Source organism: Cryptomeria japonica, chromosome 1 (genome assembly GCF_030272615.1).
Source record: "Cryptomeria japonica chromosome 1, Sugi_1.0, whole genome shotgun sequence".
Lineage (NCBI taxonomy): Eukaryota > Viridiplantae > Streptophyta > Pinopsida > Cupressales > Cupressaceae > Cryptomeria > Cryptomeria japonica.
Genome location: NC_081405.1, coordinates 462683159 through 462702731, shown reverse-complemented (window position 1 = coordinate 462702731; position 19573 = coordinate 462683159). Strand labels below are relative to the sequence as shown.

The following is a 19573-nucleotide window of genomic DNA, read 5'->3' as shown; positions in this document are numbered from 1 at the left end:
GGTTTTAAATTTACATTGAAATTTTTGAAGTTTTAATCAAAGATTAGACATGATTGTTAAAGAACATTATTGTTATTTACAACCCTTATTTTCTCACACGTTTTTTTGTGAATCTTATTTTATGATTAGAGGATTTTTTTTTCCTAGTAATAATGTAGAAATCTTCATATTAACTTGAAACCTCTAAACCTTCCACCATAGTTTGTTCACAAGAATGAGGGAGAGCAGTCCATGAACAATGAACCAAGATATTACAAGACAAAAAAATTCTACCAAAATGGCAGGTAGAAAATACGACAATTTAAGAGAACACACAATTTATTTATGCAAGAAACAAGATACAAAATACAACTATCAGAAGACAACCATACACTACAATTCATAGCATCATATCAGTTCTCAGAATCAATTGTAGGGTTTCCAGAGCTGTTGACGGAACAAGAAACATTCTCTTTCCCAAATCTGTGAATCCACTCAAAAGTGAGGGATTCATGCTAAGGGTGAGTTGGTACCCCTATGAAACTCAGTTTTCATGCCTCTTTTCATCAGTCTCATCAATTAATCCTCAATTTTGTGTTGACGCCAAGACAATTGTGGTCTCTCCCACTCAATGCAAAACCTTGCCTTGCCTTGGTCTTTTCTTCTAATAACATTGTAGGGTAAAAAGGATCATGTCGAGCTTGACAATGAGGAAACCATGATGATGTTCAAAGAAACAAAGAGAAGCATGAAATGATGAAGATGATAGAGCAGAACAACGCAAAGAAGAGTGCACTTTTTCATTGGTTTAGCCATCAAGATTCTCTCCCAAACATCAGCAAAATTGGCAAATGATGAGTGATCTCCACCTGGCAGATTGGCACAGATAAGTGAGTCCAGTAATAATTCCACCAAGGTCTTAAACATCTTTGAGATCCACATGGACAATCCCTTGGTGCTATAAAATCAAACCTGCTCTCTTAGCACCCTCGCTACATTGAATGATATTTTTTCAAAGGAATACAGGAATACTAGATAGCATTTAATTTGTTATGTGCCTTCATACCAAGAGTTCTTAGATGTTAATGCTTGGCTAAGATCCTTAGAAAAAACAATTAGTTTGTAGTATACAAATGGATTTTTGTCTAACAAATAAAAAGAAATCGATTGTAAGTTTAATAACAATTATCACTTGATATTAATCACTAGTTTCCATGTATATATTTTGTGGCCATCTTGTTGGATGGATATATAGTGGCGATCCATAATTATTTCAAGAATATAAAACTCTTTAGAAGGCTCAATGCAACATTGAGGTACTTGTATTCATATTAGCTTTTAATGCTTAGGATTTATACCAAAATATTCAGTTTCTTTCTTATGTACGAAAAGCTAGTCCTTTTAACACTTCTTATTTAATGAATATTTCATGTACTATATATAGAACTCATATTTTTTGCAATAGTATTAGGTGTCATCATATCTTGATGCCCTCGCTCCATTGAAAGACATGTTCTTCAAAGGGATTAAAGAAGAATGCAGACCATTTGGTCTGATTGTGTGCCTTCAGGTCAAAAGGCCTCAGTTGCTAGCAATTGGCTAAAATCCTTCTAAAATGTTAATTAGTTGGGCCTAATCTATAAATGGAATTTGCACAATCTTATCCAACAAATAAGATGGCCTTACGTATATAGTGAAAATTCAGAATGAGATATCTTCAGAAATAATTCACGGTTTATATAATATCACTATGTTGTCATGTTTCATTGTGTCTTCCCGTCAATATTCAACTAAATAAAAAATGTATAGACAAGAATGCACCAATCAACAGCTTCATAGATACGCAAAAAAATATTAATAGGGTATCTATCACGTTACATTCACAAAAGGATTATGTGGCCCAATACACAACCATAAACCGGGCAACTCAATTGTATTCTATTGAGGCAAAAGACCTTCTCTCTTGGCCATTTCATATAATGTAATTGCAGCAAGAGCCTTTGCATCTGCAGTTACACGCCAAAGTGTTGTATAGGGTACTACATGCAATTTTATTAATTCACCGTGATCACGAAGGCCTGTTTCTTGCCCATGCAAAGCGTCTATAACCTGTCAAATTATTATGTTAATAAAGATTAGTTGACAGAGTTCCATTAATGGCAATGCACTATTTTCATTATTCTGATAAAAAAGATTATCTACCCAACTGCAAAAGAAACAGAATAGATCAGAACAAAAAAGTTAAAAACATTACAATGGACTAGCTAGTATATAAAATATTTGCTAAGCAAGGTCGAAAGGTGATTTCTGACCTCTTTTTTCACATGGGTCCTATACAATAATAAAGAGATTTCTTCATCACATCCACCCTGAATGATGCATCATGCAGAACATTCAAAAGCCAAGGGAATCAGTTCTACTGAGGATGTAATCATTGAATTTATTCTATTCACACTAAATCATTGATGACCAAAAATGTTAAATTGCCCAGTAATTTAATAAACAAGAATTGTTCAGTTAAAGGAGCAAATACTTTTAATCCTTTCTACAATACATAATAATTTTTTTAGTGATCACAAAAAGGACTTTAACTAATTTCAAGTGCTTCAAAGAGAACAAACACTACCACAAAATGTTTATTATGGTAAACATGTTTGTTAGCATCCATACACAAATTTACAATTATTCTGCACATAAAATGAGATCTTGATATGTAAATGATGTACCGGAGAAGGAAACATCTTGTTGCCTGTTGAAGGATCCAGAAAAGCAGTAAGGTTAACTAGATCTTTCAAATTCACATGTATTCCAGTTTCTTCTTCAACCTGCAATTACACATCAGTATCAGAAGAATATCCATCAAGTAATGACCAGAATTCTACACCTTGGACATTATTTACAACAACAATGTCCAATGTATCCTTTTCAATTACTTTGCTAGATTTGCATACAAACAATTTGTTAAAACTCTTAGTTGGAAACAGGATATGAATCAAGACTAAGTAATAATAACTTGAGTTGAGAGACTTTCTTGAGATTGTAACAAAAATATAAAAAAGGTACATATGATTTATCATTTTCTCAATAGCACATTTGCCAGGGAATCCTCCACAATGTAGAAGATATACTCTTAAGATAGCCCAGTCTGTCATTTAGTCACAGGACTCGCGAATAATTAACTAAACCAGATTCTTCCTTGATATAGGAGAGTGATGAAAAAATATAGGAAAGGGAGATCTATTTTTAAGTTCTTTATAATCTGCCAAGCCTAGTTTCCAGATGCTTGCCTTTGACTGGAGGCTTGCAGCCTCCAGAGAAGTAGATTCATGCCTTCTAAAAAACATATAGGACACATCTAGGCACCACCCAGAGCTTATCAGGAATTTTTTACTTCACCTGTGCACAAGACAATGATTTTAAGAGCTGATCACATTCTAACTTTATTACTCTTTTACAAGGGAAGCTATAATCGACTGCCAATGTGCTAACTGAAGCAAACTCAGAGAGTATAATTTCTTCAAAAAGGGTGAATATGTTTAATGAAAAAGAAAAAAGTTAAAAAACCTTCCACCATAGTTTGCTCACAAGCATGAGGGAGAGCAGTCCATGATCAATGAACCAACATATTACAAGACAACAAAATTCTACCAAAATAGCAGGTCGAAAAGATGACAATTTAAGAGAAAACACTTTATATATGCAAGAAACACAATACAGAATACAACTATGAGAGGACAACCATACACTTAAATTCATAGCGTCACATCAGTTCTCAGAATCAATTCTAGGGTTTCCAGAGCTATCAGATGTACCAGAAATATTCTCTTTCCCAAATCTGTGAATCCACTCAAAATTGAGGAATTCAAGCCGAGGGTGTGTTGGTACCCCTATGAAACTTGGTTTTCATGCCCTTTTTCATCGGTCTCTCATCAATTAATCCTCAAAATTTGTGTTCATCTCAAAATAATTGTGGTCTCTCCCACTCAGTGCAAAAGCTTGCCTTGTCTTGGTCTTTGCTTCTAATGACATTGCAGGGTAAAAAGGATCATGTTGAGCTTGATAAAGGGGAAGCCATGATGGCGTTCAAGAAACAAAGATAATCATGAAATAATGAAGAGGACAGAGCAGAACAAGGGCAAAGAGCAATACACTTTTTCATTGGTTTAGCCATCAAGATTCTCTCCCAAACATCAGCAAAATTGGCAAAATGATAAATGATCTCCACTTGGCGAATTGAAGGGTGCCAAATGCATCTCAAATCAGTGCCTAAAATAAGACAATCAGTTTTAAAAGATGGCAAAGATATTAAGTGGCAAAGTCCAGTAACAGTTCCACCAAGGTTTTAAACTCAGATACCGGTTCTCCCCTATTTTGGCTGGGTCCTGGTCCTGGTCCGTGCCCGGTCCTGGTCCTGGTCCGGTTCGCCCTGGGTCCCACCTGGGTCCTGCCCAGGCGGCTGGGTTCCCTGTGGGTCCTGCATGGCAGGACCCACAGGGAACCCAGCCGCCTGGGCAGGACCCAGGTGGGACCCAGGGCGAACCCAGGAGGACCCGGGTGAACCCAAGCCCGTGGGTTCCCAAAAACGGGGCCCACGGGTTAGCAAGCATTTAAAAACAATAAAAAAACAATATTTTTAATCATATTCATAATTTGCAAAAAAGATAATATTCAAGTTTCAAGTTTCAAAATGTGAAAATGTCATGACACAATAAAGTATAAAGTTAAACATTCAAATTACAAGCCATCTATGGGATTTAAATTCCATATTCATCTTCATCTGAAGCATCCAACCCAAGCCATTAATTCAGAATATTTATTGGCATTGGCAATTATGGATTTATGATTTATTGATTTATGATTTATCTGTTATCATCTATGTATCATTGTATGGGAAAGTTACATTGTATGTTTGATGTTTCATATTTGTATGTTTGAACTGTGAACATATATAATTTTGATGTTTGAAGTTTGAACATATATATATATATATTAAAAAAAATTAAAATATATATATATATATATGTACGGACGAACCCGTACCCGTACCCAAAAAATTTTTTTTTTTGCCGAATCCGCGAACCCGTACCCGAATCCGAACCCGAATCCAAACCGGAACCGGTAACTTAGGTTTTAAACAAAGAGTAGCACACATTTTTGTGGTTAAGTCATCTATATTCTCCACCCACATCTTGACAGTAAGTCGATGAATCTCCTGTAAGGAAGTTAAGGTATTGAAACAACTTCCTACACTAACCTTGAGAGGGAGCGTCATGCAAAACTTTTCAAATCTTTACAACAGTTACAAAAACTTAAGAAAAAAAAACATAAATAACATGCATACCACAACACAGTGATTTATGTGGGGAAAACCCTTTCGGGAGAACAATTCCACACTCCAAAAGCTGCCCAATATATTATTCTAAAATCAACAACAAAATAGAATATACTTGCAGAGCAAGCTTCTCACAAGAGTATCACCAATGGAGATCCATAGACAACTCCACAGCTATCAGAGTTTTAGAATACATCATAGCCGTAATACAATGCCCTCATAAAAGAGGGTTGCCTTCTAGGGCAAGCAAAGCAGACAAAAGATCCATCGTTAGATATATCTAATGATAAACGATCAATATTTACAATGTTAAATTATACATAAAATGTGGCTTTCAGGGGTGTTGCCCTCGAACCCCGAACCCCTCACTAGGGAGGCCATCCCCTTCGAACCTTGCAATGGGGGTACCCCCCTTGCAATGTAATGTCCCCATTCCAGACTTGAAGATGACTAGATTTGATAAACAATTAAATAAGTTATAATTAAAGATTTAAAATAATCATTATGAGATATAGCATGATATTTAATACATTGTATTAAATATTATGGGAACCAGCATGATATTAAGGAAACATTACATTGATCTAGCAAGTATCAAAGATCACAATACTGATGCCATGCAAATACGTACATATTGTAACAGATATTCATGATTACCTTAAGCAAGGAAAATCCTTATATTCAGAGCGATCTCAATAGTCACTACAGTTTCATCAATCATCATCGACTTGGAAGAAAGATTAGTTTCAGCAGAGGATGGTTATATTAATCATGAAGAAGCATGATATCCCTATCGTCACCCAAGGAAAGGTCAACTAAAGTGAATTAAGTAATGCAGTAATTATAATTAGTAGTGCAAGACAGCAATTCACGATAAAGGCACAATTTGTATAAGTAACCAATGTCATTGAATAGTGGACAGGTGCAATTAGGAAAGAAGAAGGATGTGACCATTCCCAAGGAGGGATACAACCATTTGGTCCGTAAGGTATTTAAAGGAACATCATGCCTCATATCAAGGGGAGAGGAGATACACATACAGCAGTCCACCTAATAGTCAATACATTTTCCACACGATAAACGTCTAAGGAAAAATAAGAGATAATTATGTGAAGAATAAACAGTGGTTAATAAAGTATGAGAAGCTGTGACTATGTCCATACAGGAAGACAATGATTGAGGAACAACCCCATGGAGAAAGAAAGTACATAATACTGAAGACATAAGATATACAGCGACTAAGACATGGATAACATATACGATGGAATAATTGATGACAGCATTTAAGATTAATATGCATCAATAATGACAGAAAGTATTAGATTAATAATAAACATCAATAGTAACCAATCAAAATCATGGGAAAAACAAATCGATTTGTTTATGCATTAAAGAGGTTTGGTTCCAATAAATGATAGCCGTCGATAATCAGCCCCCATATTAAGGAAGATACATGATTCCCTAAATCAGCGACTAAGAGTTATTAAAAGAAGTCAAAAGAATGTTGTTACGTGGCTACTCAATTAGAGGGGGTGCAATTTGAGTTAACAAACCAATCTGTTTAAGTATGAAGAGACACGTCTTTCAATATTTAAAAGATGTTACCATTCAGCTTTGAAGGATATATTATGAGAATCAATTTCACCTCATCAAGGAGGGATTTGGAACCTTCTATCTCTTTATTCTGTATTTGGACCTACCCCTTGAGCATCTACCTTATTGGCTTTTATCAGTTTTATATCTGGTGTCTATGTTGGATCGTTCTTCAAAAGCCATTGCCAAAGGCACAATATTGGTTGCAGAAACAGCAACTAGGAAGTCAGCGACTAGCCATTGGGGATGACAATGTTAGGGATCAAAATATGACCATAAAGCGCCAATAACAAACAGCTTTAGCATAAAGGGGCAAACATTAGCGATAACAAATCAATAAGGAAAAGACAAGATCATAGCATTGTCAAATCAGAGAAAGCTATCAAGACAAGTCCTACCTTCCAAACTATTCTAGGAATTTAAAGTTAAATATTATAATGAAGTGTCTTCAGATTTGATAAAATTATATTTATAAATGTACTGCAATTCACACCTTAAGTTGAAATTGTTGTCTCGACTAAATTAAGGTTAATCCCAAAAGCGGACATTACAGTAGTATCAGAGCATAATCTTGCCATCCTGTGGGATAAACTACGTAACCGCCATACAACTTAGGTTAACTGTTCAACCCCTCTAAATCAAAGATCAAACAAGAATCACAGATCTGATCTCAGCCATTGCAAAAGGAACAAAGGAATCAGCAAATCATTATTATCACTGGTATGATGTATCATTTACATTTACAGTATATGGAAGATTCTGTTAGGAACAATATCACATTTAAGATATGACAAACTGTTGTGCATTGCACACACTCCCTGTCACTGACAGGGTCCCCCTCTTTAATTTCCAGCCTTCGTTCTGCTGAGTTTCGAATTTGAATTTTTATCCGCCATTTTTGGGATCCAACAAGTGACAGTGGAGCAATGAGCTCTGTCACCAATAGGAAAGATGAAGCAAAGGGTGAAAACTTGAGGCTTTTCAAAACCTCTTTCCAGCCCGAAAATCGCTAAGGCCCAATGGCGAAGTTTGCAAAAGAGGGTTTCAGCCTGAAAATGGGCAAAACAAGTAAATCACAGAAACCAATTGAAGTAGGGCGTTATAAACTTTGAAAATTCGCAAAATGGCCTTGTGCCCCGAAAGTTTGAAAAGCTTGCAAAAATAACCTCCTGACCCGAATTTCGCAAAATGTGGAAAAGGCGTTTTTAAAAGTTGGCAAAAATGACTATTAGGCCAAAAATCGCCTAAACAAGGGGAAACATCAAAATGGTAAAACTTTTCAAAAAGGCCTTATGGGCCGAAAAGGCGAAATAGAGTATAAGTGAAAACTTTTCAAAGGGGCCTTATGGGCCGAATTTTGCGCAATGGTGATAAGGCGTCATAAACTTAAAGGCTTTTCAAAAGGACATTTTGCCCCGAAATTGGATAAAAACCTAGAAATCGCTAAACTTAAGCTTGCAAAAGGACATTGTGGCCCGAAATTGGGCAAAGCAACTAAAATCGCTAATCTTGGAAACTTTTCAAAATAACTTCATGAGCCAAAAAACGTAAATCAAAAGGCGATAACTTAAAATCTTGCAAAATCCCCCAAGAGGCCGAAGTTCGCAAAAAGGGAGGGCGTTAAAATTGTAAAGTTCGCAAAAGTTGCCTCCAGCCTGAAATGGGCAAAGAGGGTGAAAATCGCGACAGGTATTAGAAAGGCGTTCTTGTTTGCAAAAGGTCGTTTAAGCCCAAAATTGGGCAAGCAGAAAATCACGCAAGGTATTAGAAAGGCGTTTTGGCATATGCATCTTGTTCTTCTAGCCCGATAATGCCAAAACGAGAGGGTGTTAAACTTCATTGACTTTTCAGAAGATAACGTGGCGTTTTACCTCAGCAGTTCGTAAATCCTTGTAGTCCCATATCGCACAGGAGGGAAAAGGCAAAAAGGCACAACAGTTTGCAAAACCAACCAAGTCTCCGAGGTTCGCTCATCAATTAGGCAATTCGCCAGGTATTATTCAATTCTTTCCTTCAAATCATTATTTATGCAGAATTGGTCGTCTATTTGAAAGCATTAAGCATAGCGCAAAGGCAAAGCCTGTCGGGAAAATTAACCTTGAAATGTAAAATTCGGACTTAGGAAAATTTTGAACATTTTGGAAAAACTGAACTGCAGCTGTGATATCCCCACCGCTCCACATGATGTAAGGCATTATTCTTAAATAAAAGACAAAATCAATTATTAAAACAATATTAACAAATCATTAACAATATTAATAGATTTAATAAATTAAGCAATTATTGAATAGATTAAATAGGATTTAATTCATTTAAAATTAAGTGATTATTAATATTACATAGGTTAATTCACTTAATAAATAAAATGATTATTAAAATATAAAAATGAATTTCACTGAAATATTTATTAAAATATTAAATCATTTAATAAAAATAAAGGTGTTCTATACTTAACACCACCCCCGCGGGAAGCAGTGGGACGGGAAACGCAACCCAGGCTGCGTCTATCGTCACACCCCTTCCTTCGAAGGGAAATGGTGTGACGATAGCCGCAACTTAGGCTGCGAGCCGTCATCACCTTTCCCATGGGAGGGTGCCCCGTGGAGGGACACGTCTACTCCCCTCCACTGGTGTTTAACCCAATGAATTTGCAGGGATCGAAAAACAGGGAGGACGCAGAGGTAAAAAAGGGGCATCTACGGGTGATAAGAGGTAAGTCATTATATTTATTTTATAATGTTATTTATTTTGTAATGAATATCACCAAGGTATTAAAGAATATTCACTAGGATATAGGTGTACAATGAGACATAGGTAATAAATAGGTAGACGCTACCAAATATAAATATTAATAAATATAAGGAATTAATGTATTAATCCACACTTGAGGTAGGAATGTGTAAAGGTAGATGTAAATGAAAATTAAATAAGAAGGTAATGCATAAGTTAATGATGGTAAGGGATATTGAATATATACATAAGGAACACATCAGGAATATATGTAAGGTGCAAAAATGAAGTAACATTAAATCATCAATGTATTATTAAGGAAACCATATATTGGAGGCTATAGGGAGGGAACTCCCGTAGTCTAAGGAAGGGATTGTGATAATCCCTAGGGCAGTACATATACTGAAAATTGATATGCATATGTATGGCTTGGTTGATTAAACTCAACCAAGAAGAGACGGATCTGGCCAGTCCCCTCTGAGGACTTGGATGATGAAGGCATCACCAAGGCAAGGAATAGACAAGGGTCTTCCTTGAAGGGCTTGGGTGTAAGAGGTTACACCCAAGACAGGTTTCGAACTCAATTTCGATTTCCTGAAGGGCTTGGAACCAAGGGGTTCCAAGAGGGCGAGCCTCACAGTCGCCTAAGAACATACTATCGAATGGCATTCGTATCCTTTTTATTAGATGAAAATTATGATATGTTAATTTAATATTATAGTTACAGTGCAATTAGATTACTTCTATTTATCTATATGTATGTTTGTTGTTTTCTAACAATCTATTTTGTAGGTTAATGATCTCTAACTAGTAGGGACATTACAACAGCCAAGTGGCACCTTTTGAAGCTTGCTCCAATAACAGATTTAAAAAATCCAATTTAATTTCCTATTTCATAGCATTTTGCTCCTGGATAAGCAAGCTCTTTTACTAAAGCATCGTACTTTCTTTAAATTTCGGTTTTTCCCATTGATCCTTATGTGCTAACATCATCCTCTATTTTGAATAACCTGTTCACTTCCTTCATCCCGTCTCGTAATCCGCATCCGGTTATGCAGGATAAATGCCTAAATCGGCGGTAGAATCCTCAAAAACACCTGGTGCAACCGGAAAATCTCGGGTCTCTAAATCTGACATTCCCCGCAAAGGCAAAAAGATGAAGTACCTGTACCAAAGAGGAGTGAGAGAGTCAAAAGTCCAAAGCATATGGGAGAACATCGGTGATACTGATTTGGGCCACATAGACATTCAGGACTTCAGAAGCAAGGTATATTCTCCTAACACCTATGGCAAGCCTAGGTGGATGATGGAAAGTGGTATCGCTCAGGCAACAAGTTTCCCTCCATCCGTGCAAAATTATGAGCTAGTAGTTGAGGCTGCCCGACATTATCAGCCAGAGACCAGATAAGTGGTTCTAGAAAATATGGAGCTAGCTCACTTCACACCTGAGGCCATTGGGGATGCATTTGACATCCCATTTCCTGATAATCCCATTGCTACAACTATAGATGAGACACAGGTTGCTTACGACATGAACCCTACTAAATGCAGGACATTGATAAACGAAGAATGGTATAAGGAGAGAAGGCCTCCGAGTATTAGGATCAGTAAAAAGAACCCCAGAAGTGACTTTCATAACGAGCATGGTGATATGGTCACCTTACTCAGCCGGGTTATGGGACTCCCTCAGTCTAACTTTTTTGAAGAGTGGATGTTCTACTTTACAGAGCAGGTCTTTGCCAGGAAATCCAAGTTTGACTGGGCTCGGACCATCAGTGATAATATCCATACACAGCTGGTCAAACTTGAGGAAAAGAAATACTTCACCATGACCTCCAACCTAATTTACATGTTTGCCCGACACCAACCACTGACAGGATTAATCAAGAAGGGTGAAATCGGGAACGACCCAAATCAAGTCAAGGTGTATGAATGCTACCCTCAACTGCACTACTATGACATTGCTCAAAGAGAAAAGAACAACGCTACTTATGCAATTGGTCAATATGAGCGTGTCAATGACGCCTTTACAATGCACCTAGTCAAGTTGATGCAGGGGAGATTGCACATAAGGCTCTCAGAGCAGGCTACCATTTTGGTACAAAAGTACGGCGCATGGTTTATTCAATTCCCTAGGTTCACCTATATCAGAATAGTCAGCTTTGAGGGAGCGCCACTTCGACTTCCACGCTATCAGACAGAAAAAATAGTCCTTATGGAAGTTGCAAGGCAAGACATCCAACCGGTAGCTTACTCAGAGATAAGAAGCAGTCCGGATTCACCTTCCCTATGATTTTGGGTGCCCTCGATGTGCATTTCAAGAATTCGGTACAAGCTGATGAGTCACTTGCTAAATTGGCATCTTATGGCCTACGAGAACATTTCCCAAGGAAGTGTTTCGATCATGACAATTTGGCAAAAAGAGCCTATGGCAGGCGCTACAGAGCAAAGGCATCAATTGAGGACTATTGGAGCACTTGTTCCGATGACTATGAGGTCCGACGTCATGAGTATTCGAGGTTAAGTGTGCAACAAATGCGGCTTTATGAGTACTATCGAGTCCCAGATCAGGTGACAGATTCTGGCAATTGCTTGCCGGTCCAAGAGTTTGGGGCAGTAAAGTACCTCTTGCTGAGCATTGATTGGTCTCAAGATCCAATTACTGATTTTGAGGCAGTTATGGCAGCTCCAGGAAGGTATACTGATCACTGGTTATCCTAGCAGATTGAGAGACTAACCCATGAAGGAATTCAATTTACATACCATATGATGAGCAGTCTCGATTCCCAGTCTTCGGAAGATGAGGGAACCTCAAGTGCATCGAAAGAAGAGGTTGAGAAACCCGGAAAGAAGAGGAAGAAAGCCAGAGCTAATAGAGGGACTCGGGCATCAAAAAGAACTAGAAGGGAAAAGATCCCTATTAGAAGGCCAGAAGTCAATTCGTCATCCAAAGACCCTAGTTTCGAGGATGACATTGTTGAACTTGACTATATACCTACTCCGCCTTCCCAAAGTGATGTTGATGCATTTGAGGCTAATAATCCTCCAGCACAAGGTGAGCCAGATGCAGCAGTTAGGATCATTGGTTCTAATGAACCTAGAAATCAAGTTTTGGAAGGAGAAATTCCGCCTAATCAAGAGGCTGGTAAGCATGAGCTCACCCAGAGAGTCAACATGAATTACAATTGAATAGCACCAGAAAAGATGACACCACCATCGAAGGAGAACGAAAGGGGGATGAGACCCACGAGCCCGACAAAACTGAAGAGCGACCATCACAAGGGGATACCCGACAGTTGTTCAGTGAGGTAGGGGAAAACTCAGCTAAGAGTAAAGGACTGGATACTGCATCTGTTCCTTCTATGATAGATCAATTGCAAATAGGCAGTGAGCTAGCTAAAACATCTAAGGAGCAAAGTGGGAATTTGGCCATAACATCCGACCAGACCATCCCTCAAGATTGGCTAATTGCTCGTGCACAACGGAAAGCAGTCGTCAAGCCACCTATCAACTTGGAGGATATCTTCTCTTGCATAGAGGAAACAAAGTCCAAAGGAAAGAAAAAGCCCAAGACCTACTCCCGGATCACCAAGGATGAGCAGAGGAACCGCACCATCCATATCGCTACCCCACCTGTCGATAAGCCAACAGATCAAATTGCATTGGCCGATTATAGCATTGCAACCATCCCGATAGGGCGAGCCACCAAAGAGCAAGAAAGGGAAGAGTTCAAGGATTCCGTGCAGAATATGCTCAAGCGACTCGATGAAATGACTGCTGAGAGGGACATGTACCGAGTTCGTGCTGAGCAAGCTGAGGGATATATTGATCACCTGCTAAAGCCATTGCAACATGCCCCTGAATCCCATGTTCCCCCGTTGGCATTGGCACAAAGGACTACATCAGAGTTTGAAGGAGTACGTGATACCGCCAAAGCTGTCAAGGAATGGATTCAAGACATTAAGGAAAAGGGAGAGCATATCATTGAAGATGTAAAGGAAATGGCCCACCACCGAGAGACCATTCTAGTCAAATTGTTCGAGGTAAAAAAGGAATGTTTCAGGGTTCATGAGGTGGTTGGTACAATTCTTCCCCTCATGAGGGCTCTTTTCTGGACCCACATGCAGATTCCCACATTGTCCGCTATCCTGGATCCTTATGACATCAAAGTTTTTAAAGAATGGTACTGGACTGCCAACATGAAGAATGACACAAAAGACACCATTAATAAAGAGTAGGAGGAATGCAAGGAAATTTTGAAAAACATGAGGGATCTTGGTGGAAAGATCCTCCGATCAATGGTTCTAGGCTGGAAAAATAGTTTGTCCGATGATCAAGTACAACCAGATTGGGAGGATAGATTGAGAATTGATAAGGTCGCATACTCCATGGAGGACCTAGAGTTTGCTAGCAGGTTACATTCAGACATCCTCAGTTTTGAGGCTCATCGGTCCGACTGGAAGGATGGGTTAAAGCCTGTAGATCGCCACTTGGAGGGTATGCAATATAAAATACACCATCCTCCCATGCCCCAAAGCATGGTGTTGTTCCAGCTATGCATCAGATTTCAAGAATATGTTCGGGCAGAGCGTGCAGCAGGTTGGGACATCGGGAAGGAGTATTTGCATAGCGAGGATATGAATTTTTGGAAAGGGGGTCTACAGCAGAAAAGGAGAAAGTGCTTTCATAAAGTGCAAATTTCTTATAAAAATCCTAAAAAGCACTTTTTAGGCATAAAGTTCATTTCTAACTGCCAAAACAGTTGTAAATCTTGAGCTCCGTGCATGTGCACTTTTTGGAGCAGTTTTTTGGGTAGTTATTAATTACCTTTTTGGTAGTTATTGTTTCTCCTTTGTTGTTACTGATATTTTGCCTCCCATTTATGGGTATGGGCAGTTTTGGTAGAGGATGAATCTGGCCCACTTGTTTAAAGTTTAATCTTGGCCATTCATCCGTTTTTGGAATTCTATATAAAGGAAATAGTTCCTCTTTGTAAAAGGAGAAAAAACAAAGATTGTTGCAAAAACTCAGGGAAAATACATACAGGATTTGATGGATGTTAAAGCTGTGTCTGTTTTACTGTGAGTGAATGGTCCTCTTCTCCATTTATTTCATATTTTTGCAACTGTATTTAATTTCAGACAGTTATTTATGCATATATTTGATGAAAAATCTTGGTTCATACCATTAGGAAATAGTTGATTATTGTTTCCTCTGCATGGTTAGTCTAAACCCATTTTGTGCTAAGTTCGGTTATTAGATTTGGATAAATAGGTGTAAGAATCTATCGTTCATATCTAATAAACTTGAAAATTCAAAATCCTTAGATGATTGCACTGGTTTTTACCTAGTTGTGCTAATTAGCTGGCGAAGTAATTTCTAGTTATTTTGAGATTTTCGTCTGTGTTGAAATATGTTGTCTTAGTTAGAATTAGTTAGTTGTCCTTATTCACTCTTTATCCCTCTCTTCTTTTATCAATCAGAAGCAAAATCAGATGATATAGGACTGTAAATTTTAGGGAGCCTGTACAAAACCAATTCCGTCTAACCGTAAGTCCCCTTTGTGTTTCCAGCAAAACACGTCAACCACTAAGCTATCCTGCAGTCAAGACCTGACAACCAAAACATTGAGGTCATCCCCATTGATCAAATTCACACAGCATTAGGGATTTCCTTATCTCAAGAGAATAGGATTCTTAGTATTTCTATTCTGCGTTGGCCGGATGAAGTCGTAGTTCCGCGACTTTAGACACATCAACACAAACTCATATACATTAGACAGCAAATAAATTAGTTTAACAATAGTTCTTAGAGTATTGCTTAGTATCATAAAGAATAAAGTATCTTAGAAATATTAGGACTATTAGAACTTTATCATTGTCATTGCAGCATACGTGATAGCATCACAATATTATCAGCACCTCAATATTTTAAGGATATGATAGAAGTTATGTTTAGTAGTAACTTATCTTGTAGGTTGAGGTATTAAATGTAATTAAGGGGTGACGAGGGGCTCCTAAGAAGGCCATTCTAGAATAACCAAAGTGGTGTTTAAAACTTGGAGGGCCCTTACACGGAGGAGTCAAGGAACCCAATTACATTCTTTCCTAGCCCCACAAGACATGGTTATTTTGGGAGAAATAGATTTGAGGAGTAAGCAAGTAAGAACTGCCAAGTGAAGCAAGAAGGTTGTAGAAGACAACTTCTCTTGGGCTTGGTGTAGAGATGGTTCCAAACAAACCCTTCCTATCTCTTTCCCCCACTCTGTGTTGTAATTTTAGTACTCAGCTAATAATAAAAGTTTATCTAATCCTAACAATAAGTTGGATAAGGCCTACGGTGAAATGGACATGTGAAGGCACTGCCTATGGATTGGTTACTCCAAGAGATGGACCGGGTCCTGGATGGACTTTCTTGCCTCTTGTGGACCAAGTGACTATGTCCACTTCATGTATGCTCCGTGTCTTCATGCATTCATGTGTATACTTCGTGTTTTCTAGTGTATGCTTCGTGTTTGATCTAGAATATGAAAACAATAAGAGTAAACCAAAATATATACGTTTATTTAAGGCCATGATAGTAATATAAGGAAGTACACGAAGGGAGAACGGTGATGAGGTCCTCCTCTAGGTACGCCACCTCATGGTAGTTGACCGATGGTCCCATGAGGCCAAGGGGGTGTAGACAGAGTCCACCGCTCTTGGACTTAGAGAGGAAGGATATTCGTGACACCCCATTGTATCTTTCCAAACTTTATCATTGTTGATTATTGAGGGAGTTCCAACCACAAGAGAAGGAAGGGTACGAAATGTAATGAAGGTGTAACGAGGGGCTTGTAAGTAGGCCATTCCAAGATGACCAAAGTGGCATCTAGAACTTGGAGGGCCCTTACATGGAGGAGTCAAGGAACCTGGTTACATTCTGTACCCACTCCCCACAAGACATGATAACAAGGAGAAATGGACTTGATAGGCAAGCAAGTGAGAGCCGCCAAGTGAAGCAAGAAGGTTGTAGAAGGCGACCTCTCTTGGGCTTGGTGTAGAAATGGCTCCAAGCAAACCTTCATGTCTCTCTCTCCAACTCTTATGTATTACAATTTTTAGTATTTTGTCTAACCCTAAAAATAAGATGAACATGTATTTGTATTTGTTGTTATGTTTTATATGCAAGATCTACATGCGAGAGTTCATTTTTAGCAAGTTGTTGATTAAATCTCAATCAAAGTTTGATTCCATGGTTGAACCAAATCTTCTCGTGGGTCAAGATGAGGCCAGCCATGCCATCTATTTCGCTTGGAGGAAGAATCATCAGATTAAATTCGATTTTTTTTATAGAAGTTTGAAATTCGATTAAATTCGAACCTCATCCATGAAAATCGCCGTATCCTGTGACTTAGCATACAGCTATATATATATATATTAATTTTCTTTTAAAATTAATAATTTGTTTTGATATGTCAATAATAAATTTTATTCATCAAAAAAAGAAGGAAATTACAAGAGGATGTTGCATAAAGCATCACAATTACATTGGCACATTCCAGATTCCCCAAACCTTAGAATCAGAGGATGCCAAACATGTTCATCCAATGATGCAAAAATTTACCCCTTCATCACACCCACAAAATCAAATTAATTTCGATGAAAAACCCAACAAAAAGGAGACCACAAAATCATATTCATATCAATGAAAAACCTAACAAAAAGGAGACCATATTGTTCCCTCGATTAGTCATTCTACCATAAAAGTTGATGAAGGATTTCTCAAGTATTTGCATTGGAAGCGGTCAGCCATCAAACCAGAGATTTCATCGAGGCCAAAAGGCTGCCAAAAAGGGGATCATCGTCCATACTCAACCAACAAACATCTCATTCGTAAAGTCAAAGAAGGCCCCAATTCAGTCCTAGTTTGCTACTAGTTCGAAGTAATGTAGCTTTTTGAGAAAACCCTTGTTCTGCTTTGATCTTGTGTCAGTCCAAATTTTGGGCTTCAATATTCAAGATGAATGGGAGTCTCTCAACCGCAACTACCTACTCCAACAACTTGTAGAGATCTTGTGGTCAGGGAATGCCAACATCGTGTTGCGCAAAGAAAATCACGTCTTTAACACGGCCAAGGTCCTCTTCCCACACCAAAAGTATGGTCATAATCAATATTGTTGCTTTGGTTGATTTATGTCCACCAATAAAGCCACAAACTGGGAGGTAAGGTCAACGTTGACCCTATACCTCTCCTCCGAATGAAGAAACTCCTACCCAAGAATGAGTCTTATGGTCTAGAATTCCAGTCTCCCAATCACCTTAAAGACGAAGCTTAGCTTCAAATTAGAAACAAAGCCCAAGAATGACATTTGATGTTTTGAACCAATTAATTGAATGGGGGGTCTTCGTCTTGAAGCTTGCTTCCCAAGCCAAAGTTGTTTGCCATTGATAATCGATGCTTGCTTTATAGCCGAGCATCCCTTCTTGATTAATACCAAGACATTAAAACCAAATTGTTTTCCATTAATGTTCATATTGATCATGTCATTCAAAACCTCGTGCGAAAGGATAGGCAATAATATAAAAAAGAAGCTCCCAAAACACCACCATTAAACCTACTTTCCAAATTGTGAATTCTAGAGTCCACTACAAAGAACCCTAAGACGCCTCAAACATTAAAACACCCGTGATCAGTGGCATATTGTGAACCTTCAAAGTAGTAGCCAAACTACAACTAAGTGCGAAGCGTTGAATGTTGAAGGGCGGGGGGGGAATACATGATAAAGGATATAGCCCCAATTTTTGAAACAAGATACCAAAAACTGCCAAGGAATAAAGCTTGACAGTCCATTATCATGATAGTCCAAACCTTCATCCTTTCCCTAATTAATCTTTGCCCCTTCAACAACCAAGTTAGCCAATATGTCAACTTCACTATTAGCTTCTCTATACACATGTTTGTTGTAAACAACTCAAAAGATCGAGAAATCTCCAAAGCTTCCTCCAAACAGGCCTAGAGTTGCCAATTTGGTGTCACTCCTTGTTGCATTGATCACTATGGAAAAATCAGCTTCTATCTCCACCTTCAAACAATAGAGTTCTCTACATCCGTGGAGCTCTAAAATGAGGGCCCTGAACTCAGCTACATTATTTGTCCCTCTAGGAAGTGGGGAAGCCATAAAGTCCCTTCCAATTTCTGATTAGACAACTCACACCAAATATGTCAGGTTACCCCTTGAGGCCCCATCAAAGTTCAATTTCACCCAGTCCGCTTGGGGAGGTTGCCATCTTGCTTGCTCCCTTAGTCTAAGAGTTTCCAACCCTCCAGGACCTACAACTAGAGGATTTCTCAACCCATACCACTGCATTTTCATACAAGCATCCCATTCTCCGAAAGAAACTTGTTTGAGTGTTTGTTCCCTTACTTGACTATTGACCACTTCAACCATTGAAACTTCAACTTTATTTAGGAAAGAATCAATGTTCATTTCTTTATCTTGGAAGAGTCCCCTGTTCCTTTCCTTCCATATCTCCTAGATTAGGATAGATGGACTGATTTCCCAGAGACAAGAGAAGGTTGCACCTTTCTTAATAAGACACCATGACTCGAACAAACTTAAAATATCATTAGGAAGAGCGCTCTTCCACCCAAGCTTAGCACATAACCAAATCCAACACTCTTGTGCAAAGTGGCAGCCAAGAAATAAGTGATCAATTAATTCTTCTTTTTTTCTGCACAACACACACCTAGAGGGACCCTCATAGCCCATCTTCTTCAATTTATCTACTGTAAATATTTTCTTCTGAAGTACAACTTATGTAAAAGTTCCGGCTTTGGGCAAACATAATTTATGCCAGCATAATCCTATTGGGATCCCTGTTTCACCTTGAATTTGATCCTTTTCAAGGACTCTATAACCATCTTTCAAATTGTATAAACTCGACTCCAAACCATTCC

General features: G+C 38.3%; 1 protein-coding gene across 3 annotated transcripts in view; it reads right to left on the bottom strand.

Annotated features, from left to right (window-relative positions):
- Nucleotides 1-1673: 1673 nt before the first annotated feature.
- The window catches only part of LOC131064177 (nudix hydrolase 14, chloroplastic), a 117467-nt gene continuing 99567 nt past the window's right edge, over nt 1674-19573 (bottom strand). For all 3 annotated transcript variants that reach the window (XM_057998215.2, XM_057998209.2, XM_057998234.2), the window contains 3 exons: nt 2706-2804; nt 2292-2348; nt 1674-2088 (listed from right to left, as the gene is read on the bottom strand). In XM_057998215.2, the coding sequence (XP_057854198.2) occupies nt 1918-2088; nt 2292-2348; nt 2706-2804 (327 nt within the window). In that variant the 3' untranslated portion in view covers nt 1674-1917. The remainder of the gene's footprint in view (nt 2089-2291; nt 2349-2705; nt 2805-19573) is intronic.